The 8636-nt window shown below is 39.6% G+C and overlaps 1 protein-coding gene across 1 annotated transcript; it reads left to right on the top strand.

Annotated features, from left to right (window-relative positions):
• Positions 1 to 393: 393 nt before the first annotated feature.
• On the top strand, positions 394 to 1077 carry LOC125821605 (uncharacterized). Its single transcript, XM_049501023.1, has 2 exons — positions 394 to 737; positions 789 to 1077. Exons 1-2 carry the CDS (start codon positions 394 to 396, stop codon positions 1075 to 1077), a joined length of 633 nt encoding a protein of 210 aa, XP_049356980.1.
• The last annotated feature ends 7559 nt before the right edge of the window (positions 1078 to 8636 follow it).

Here is an 8636-nt window from a genome sequence, read left to right as displayed (position 1 = left end):
TTAGGTGGGCAAGAGAATGTGGTTCCGGTGGTTCCCTCGGATATGACTAATGGGGAGATTAGAGAGGCTTTTCTCTCCCTGGCCCGTGCAATGACTACTCAAGCAAATAGAGATGTGAGGCCTAGGGTGAATGCTATTGAGAGTACCGTGGCCTCTAGGTTAAGAGATTTCACAAGGATGAACCCTCCTACCTTCTTTGGTTCTAAGGTAGATGAGAACCCACAAAACTTTATAGATGAGGTGTTTAAGATAGTGGATGCAATGGGAGTGACTCCTAGGGAGAAGACTGAGTTGGCTTCCTACTAACTCAAGGATGTTGCTCAAGTGTGGTTTGAGAAATGGAGGGATGAGACACCTATAGGGGCTGAACCAATAGATTGGGTAGTGTTTAAGATGGCCTTTCTTGATAGGTTTTTCCCCTTAGAGTTGAGGGAGCAAAAGTTGATTGAGTTCATGAACCTACGTCAAGGGAATATGAGTGTGAAGGAATACTCTCTCAAGTTTACCCAACTCTCTAAGTATGCTCCTACCTTGGTAGCAAATTCTAGGGCTAGAATGAATAAGTTTGTGATAGGGGTTTCCGGTTTGGTTGAAGAAGAGTGTCGTACGACCATGCTCCATCATGATATGGATATCTCTAGGCTTATGGTTTATGCTCAACAACTTGAGGAGACGAAGCTTAGGAAGATGAATAGAGATATGAAGAAGGCTAGGCCGGATGAACAAAACCAATCTAGGTCTAAGAAGAGGTTCTATAACCAAGATTCTTCAATGGTCAACAATGATAGGGTGTCTAACCCTAAACCTCAAATAGGGAATGGAGGTGGTTCTACTTTTGAGAGGCCTAGGTGTGCTACTTGTGGAAAACATCATTTGGGCAAGTGTCTTGCCGGTACGGATGGATGCTTTGGATGTTGGAGTAAGTGTCATAAGATGAGAGATTGCCCTACACTTAAGGCAAAAGGGAAAGAAACCAATCAAGTTGCTCATGATGGCCCGGATCCAAATGCTCCTAAGAGGAACCATTTCTATATGCTTCAACCTAACAAGGATAAGGGAACAAATGAAGGTAAGTAAATTTCTTTGTTGTTTGATGATAACCTTAGATGGGTTTACCCCAAGTGGGAGATGATGAGTTGAGTAGTAAGTTGTTGATATCCTTATCTTTTCCTTCTATTCTAATTCAAACTTGAAACAAAGAGTTCTTAGTAGCATGTTGTATGTTGGAGTCTTATGTGAATTGAGTTTCCATATTCTCCTTATGATGAGCATATTTTAGTTGAATTCTTGTTTAAATAAATAAATGAGCTTTCATGATTATGTCCCTCATGATTTATATGCATTTATGAAGAATTGCTTAAATTGCTCCATGAGATTCTTAGTTGAGCATGCCTTGATGTGATCTTGATGTTGTATGATTATGCTTTTGAGAGAAATTGTATGGTGAGCCTATAGATGTAGTAATGAGCATGATATGCTTTGGAGAAGGAAGTTCCTCCAAAGAAATGAGAAATGGTAAAGTTTGGTGCATATTGAGTGGTAGATGTTATTCCTACTTCCTTGAATTTGCATGAAAGTCTTGTTGTAATGCTTCTTATGTGGAGTTGATGTTTCCTCCTTGATGTGTGCCGTAGTAATGATATTACATGCTTGTTGTGAGCTGCTAGTTGGGTCATTGAGTCCTCGGAAATGTTTTAAGTGTCATTCGAGGACGAATGTTCCTAAGTGGGGGATATTGCAACACCCCTCAAAATGAAGTAGGATAAAGTAGATCCTCACATGGGTTTTATGCATTAATAACTTGTTAAAATAATGAAGAATAGCCTTTTTAGTCAGTTTTAAAGAGTTTGGAAGTCAAACGTCATGGGACGACCAAGACGTTCATAAACTAGTCTTTTACGTGTTGGTGTGTTCTAGTATGTTGTTCATGTTTTTATGTGTTGTTTGGAGTCCAAAATCAGTGGAGGTGACCCTAGTGTCTTAATAAATGTTTTTAGGGTCAAAACGTTTGGGTACGACCCCTCGGGACCACCCTAAGGTTTCCGAGGAGGACCCCAACCCTTGGCCAAACAAGCTGCCAAGGTAGCTTGAAGTTGTTCATGTAGGGAGTGGCTCCGCATTGCGGACCTGCTCCACCAATGGCCAAAAAGTGGCTCCGCATTGCGGACCTGCTCCACCAATGGCCAAAAAGTGGCTCCGCATTGCGGAGACACCGCAGACTCTACTGTCTCGAAATATAATTTCTAGAAATTTGTGGGAACACCCCCACGTTGCGGACTTGTTTCCCGACGAAACGTGCGGAAATAAATCTCAAGTTTGACTTGTTTTAAAAGGTCGAACTAAGTAAGGGGTAGTTTGGGTACTTTGGAGAATTATTATAAACGGTTATTCTACCTATTTTAGGGTATTTTAAGTTGGTTAAAACCCCAAAACCTAGAATTAGACCTCATTATCCAAATTGAACCTTCCCTCTCAAATAAATTCTCTCTCTAGAACTCCATGGAAGACATTGATGAAGCTTCAAGCTAGGGGATAGGTTCGTACTGATTTCTCCTTCAAATTCCTAAGGAAATTAATCACAAAGGTATGGGGATTTTTATCTTTGATTGTCCTTTCCATCAAAGAGCCAAATCAAAGTGATTTCAATGCTTTTTCAAAAACACCAAAAACCCCAATTTCAATTCTACACTTGGGTTCTTGCATGAAAGTATTTCAAATGATGATTATGTTAATATTGATGGTTTTAAGATCAAAAACTCCATGAACCCTTGCATATCTTGAAATCCTAATATTTGGGTCTAAAGTGGGTCTATTGATTATGAGCTAATAATGTAATATTAATGTGTAGATTTTTATGGGCTATTGATTTATGTATTGTTTTATATTGAATTATAAGGAATTTATGGTCAATTGTGTTATATTGGATGCTGTCCTTGAATGGGCAATTGTGACCTAAGGTTTATGGTGATGATGATGAAGTTGTGAATAGATTATTTATTGTAGTATTATATATATATATATATTGTAGATGTTAGAATTGTAAGGTTTGATCCCTTTGAAAGCAGGGAGGTGTTTACTTTATAAGCATGTTGTGATCATGGCCTTGTAGGCAAAGTTGGATGATTGTTGTTTTGAGTAATGTTGATTATGTGAAGGTAGTGTGATATGATGTGAATTTGTGAAAGGTCTAAGAGCATGAAAGGTGACCTTGTGTAGAGACTTTATGTGTTATGCTTGGTTGTTGTCTTCTTTGAATGACTTATAATGAAGGTGAGGCTAGGATAGACTATGTTTACCTATTCTCACACCTAGTGAAGAATGAATGAAAGAATGTGTGAATGAATGAAAAGAATGGAGTTAATGTTAAAGAATGAAAGTTGGGTCTATTGTAAGGATAGTCTCATAAAGTATTCCTTTCAATGAATGGGGTTCCTAGATGAAAGGTTTTCTCATCTTTGAATCCAAGAGCTTCCTAAATGAATGAATGTTGGGCTAGGATGGGTACTCCTTCGTGAGTTGAGATGAGAGTACTTAGTAGCAATCCTTATCCCTAAATGAATGAATGTTGGGCAAGGATGGGTACTTCTTCATGAGTTGAGATGAGAATAATTATTAGCCATCCTTATCCCTAAATGAATGAATTAAAAAAATGTCCAACTCCGTGGGGGAGTAATGTCTAGCACCGAGAGGATATGAAGATATGTGGATACTCCTTTGTTAGTTGAGATGTGAGTATTTAGTAGCAACCCTTAAGATGGGTGCTCCTTCTTGAGTTGAGATGAGAGTACTTAGAAGCAATCCTTCTATCCCTTAACTATGTGCCCACATAGGACTAGTTAGTGGTCTCAACCACGTAAAGGCAAAAATAATGACCCTACCTTAGGCAAGTGGGGATCCTTCATCCGGTAAGGGTTACTACCGGGATTCCATGTCAAGCTCCATGGTCTATGTCGGTTAAGGCTCTTCCCCCACATTAATGAATGAATGAACTAAAGGTCTCTTAAGGGTGTACTACTTAGGATAGGTGGTGGAATGGGACATCATCCAGACATTGCACAAGTAGACATTTAAGGGAGATCTTGGTATGTCTTAGTAATGATAATGAATGAATGAGTCTTATTGGTCTAATTAATGAAAGCGTAGGTCTTTGAGCATGCTAATGTGAAAGTGAGTCATAAAGAATTGAATGTAAGTGCTTATGGTGAATTGAATGTATGTGATGATCTTATGTCGTTAATGAATGAAGTTGTCTAAATGCATTTAGTTGAATGAGCAATTTATGTTGAGATGTTAATGGAGCTTGTCTTGTGTAGCCTTAAGGATCACTTGGGTGTGGTATGGAGAGGTAGTATGGGCTGCCTCACCATGTCTTACTTAGGTGAGTCTTGGGATGACATTTGATGAGTGTTCTAGTTTTATGAAGTGAATTGTTGGCTTATGTGCTTATATGTCTTATGTGATTAATTGGTGAAGGTTGAGGTATGCATGGTAAGTGCACTTTATGTGACCTTAAGGTAGTGCCTTAGTGTGGGTGATTGTATGGGACATTGCCCATACATTGCACAAAGGTATTGCTTAAGGGTTACTTAAGGTGGAGTCCAAGGCAAGAAGGTAATGGTAAATGGGCTATGTATGTTTATGATGTATTGTGAAGCGTATGACTTTGTATTGTTGGTTGTGACTTGTAAGGTGCTTATTATGTTGATGTTCATGAGATTTTATCAATATGGCATGAAACAATAACTTCCAAACAAATGTCCTTTTTAGCATGTTTTGCATACCCTCATGCTTAGTACGTATGTTGTACTAACCCCTTTCTTCTATTTTACTACAAGTGTAGGTTGTGGTAACTAGGACGAGATTGTGCTTTGGAGTTGCTTCACTCTTCCAAGTCTTTGGTATGTCCTCATGATTCGAGGACTATGTTTAGAAGTTTCTTAGTCATTGTAATAGACACTTAAGTTTCAATTCATTTGTAAAGGGCCGTGTCCCTTAGTACATTTTAAGTTCTTGTCTAAGATTGGCTAAAGAGACTTAGTAGTTCCACTTGCGTATTGATGTTTTCAAATGTTAATGACTCTTGAATTCTTATGGTTTTATTGAATAAAAGTTTTAAATTCTTAGTGATTTTTATGATCTATGCAATGAATGAATGCTAAGGCTTGTATAAGACCTCTGAGAGGTCGAATACGCATGTAATGGCTAGGGGGTGCTCTCGGGTCGTTACACCTGTTGACAAGTCAAACACCTCAAAAGAAAATCTGCAATATCCCACTTTATACAACAATGCCAATAGTGCTGGTTTAGGTTATGATACATATTTTCCACACCCGGATGGATGTGATATCAAGAAAAATGGGCCTCCTCAAGAACTAGTCTATTCAACTCACCCCCATTGGGCACACAAATCTCGCCTCCAATCTGCAAGATACCATCAGAATCAAGGACAACCACCTTAGCTTCCCCTCTCATCATCTTCTCTCGAATGAGACATAGTTTCTCATCATCAAACTAGTGCTCACTAATATGCTCAACTGAGGAAGAACGAGCTTCAATGAAAGCAATAAAACCACCCGTCTCCTCAGAAATCTACAAACGGACGAGACTCTTGGCTAATCTCTGAACATATCTAGCCAATGTTCTCTCCTCCACACTAATAGCGGAAAGACTCTCCATGCGAGAAATCTTCTTACTCAAAACATCAACCACCACGTTGGCCTTCCCCATATGATACAAGATAGTAGTGTCATAGTCCTTCAGTAGTTCTAGCAATCTGTGCTGCCTCAAATTCAAATCTCTCTGATAGAAAATGATGTACTGAAGACTTTGATGATCTATGAAAATCTCATAATGAACTCCATACAGATAATGTCATCATAACTTAAGCACAAACACTACGGTTGCCAACTTTAAATCATGGGTAGGGTTGTTTCTCTCAATGGTCTTCAACTCCTTAGAAACATAGGTAATCACCTTACCCTTCTGCATCAGAATAGCACCTAACTCGACTCTAGAAGCATCACAATAAATAGTGATGTTTGCACCCTCTTTGGGTAAAGTCAAAACTGGAGCAGAAGTCAAAAAGGTCTTGAGCTTTAGAAAGATCTCCTCACACTCATCAAAACTCACACACTTTCGAGTCAATCTAGTAAAAGGAGATGCAATAGTAGAGAAGCTCTAAACAAATCACCGGTAATAGTACGCAAGTCCCATAAAATCTCGATCTCCGTAATTGATATAGATTTTGTCCAACCATTCACTACCTCAATCTTGGCTGGATCAACCTCAATTGACTCTTTGGACAACACATGTCCTTAAAATGCCACAAACTTAAGTATAAACTCATACTTCGAGAACTTGAAATAAAGCTTCTCTTCCCTTAATCTCTGGAGCACAATCCTCAAATATTGATCGTGGTCCTCTTCAGTCTTGGAGTACACCAAGATGTCATCAATGAACACTATCACAAAGTTATCCAAATAAGGCTGGAACACCCAGTTCATCGACTCTATGAACGTTGTAGGGGTGTTAGTCAAGCTAAAAGGCATAAAAAAAAACTCGTAGTACCGATAACGAGACCTGAAGCTGTCTTAAGGATATTTGATGCCCTAATCTTTAGCAGATGATAAGCAGAACTCAAGTAAATATTAGAAAACAGAGATGCACCCTGAAACTAATAAAAAAAATCATCTATAGGAGGAAGAGGATACTTGTTCTTCACTGTCACTTTATTCAACTGACGATAATCAATACACATCCTCATAGATCCATCCTTCTTCCTCACAATTAACATAAGAGAACCCTAGGAGAAACACTTAGGTGAATGAACTCCTTACTGAACAAATCATACCACTGATCCTTCAATTCCTTCAACTCAACTGGAGCCATACAATTAGGATCAATCGAGATAGGCTTGGTGCCTGGTTCCTAGTCAAAAGCAAAGTCAATATCCTTATCCAGAGGAACATTTGGAAAATCAGTAGGAAACATATTTACAAACTCTCGAACGACAGGCACAAAATCCATGGGAGGTGGCTCAACACTAGTATCCCTAATGGAAACCAAGTAAGACAAACACCCTCTATCAACCAATCTCTAAGCTTTAATGAAGAAGATAAATTTTCTAGGGTAATAACCACCAACACCTTTCCACTCAACCCTCGGGATACCTAGCATCGCTAATGTCATAGTCTTAGCATAACAATAAAGAATAGCATGATATGGAGAAAGCAAATCCATACCCAAGATAGTATCAAAGTCTACCATCCCCAAAATGTTTAGTTTTACCCAAGTATCATACCCCACCAAAGAAAAAAGATAGGACTGATACACTCGATCCACCACTAAGTATTCACCCACTGGTGTAGGAACATGAATAAGCATAGGCATACAATCATACATCTTATCAAACCCAGTAACAAAAAAGGTAGACACAATAAGAAATTAGATCCCAAATAAAAAAACAGACGCATATCAATGGCAAACTGGGACGATATCTGTGATCACAACATCAGAAGCCTCTACTTCAAGTCTCACAAGAAAAGCATAGAACTAATAATCTCAGCCGCCTTCAGCCTATGTAGATACTCTACATCCACCCTACGGAGCTAGAGTACCTCTACCAGTAGTCCTGCCACCTCTAGCGTACTAAACTCTGCCTCGACCCCTTGCCAGAGGCACTAATCCCTATCTAGAGCAGTTGAAAATGAATATTGAGGTCCCCAATGAGTCTTTATTGGAAATTGTTGCATCATATGAACTAGATCCCTACAAGTATAGAAAGATCTCAACACGAATAACTGCTACTGCGAACTCGATGAACTACAATGGTCACTTTGGCCAGAACCATAAGATCCTCGGCTGGCTGCCCACTCTCTGCTGCTGTCATATAAGGATGAACTAGCCTACGACGCAGGAAAGAACTACTAACTCTATGCAAAGCTTTGCCTCCAGATGAGACACATGAAATTGATCAGTAGAACAAGCCCTCTTGGGCTCCCCAAAACTCCTCTAAGAGCACCATTTCTACATCTTTGTCGATGCTCACAATGGACCGAAAGGAAACCCCCTCTCTAGCTACCCTGAACCCATAAGACTAATGGAGAAAGTCAAGCTTCTCACAAATCGGTGAACTCTTTCAGCGTTATGAAAAACAATAGTTAATAGATGCCTAGAGAGCTCGCAGAAATGTGCATCATACTCTTTCACAGTCAAACTGCCTTGAACCATGATCTCAAATCTCAACAACTCTCATCTCTCACGCTCCAAGGAATGAAGTTGTCCTCGACAGTACTAGAAAACACATCCCACTTTATTGGAGAAGATCCAACTAGTCTAGACCTCACAAAAGTGCTCCACCACACTTTGGTGTAACCATGAAGCTAAAGTGCAACAAATCTGACACCACGAGCATCCACCATACCGACTGCCTCAAGTATCTCATGGTACAAAGACAAAAACTCATGAGCATCCTCCCTCTTACAACCCTGAAACTGGGGTGGTTTCATCTATAAAAACCTCTCATAGCACTGTTGATCAACTGCTATCAAGATAACCTCAGGAGCAATTTGTGCACCAACAGCCGGTGCAGGAACCACTTGTGCTGGCCCACCTGAACACGAACACCTAGAGTCGAA

This window comes from Solanum verrucosum, unplaced genomic scaffold (assembly GCF_900185275.1).
Source record: "Solanum verrucosum unplaced genomic scaffold, falcon-dt-bn FXZP01000126.1, whole genome shotgun sequence".
In the NCBI taxonomy this organism is placed as follows: Eukaryota; Viridiplantae; Streptophyta; class Magnoliopsida; order Solanales; family Solanaceae; genus Solanum; species Solanum verrucosum.
The sequence above is the reverse complement of the archived record's forward strand: the minus strand, read 5'-3'. Positions and strand labels throughout refer to the sequence as shown.

Coding starts and splice junctions, on each gene's coding strand:
- LOC125821605 (XM_049501023.1), top strand. CDS start 394: ATGGCCTTTCTTGATAGGTTTTTCCCCTTAGAGTTGAGGGAGCAAAAG. Junction 738..788: donor GATGAACAAAACCAATCTAG/GTCTAAGAAGAG, acceptor CAACAATGATAG/GGTGTCTAACCCTAAACCTC.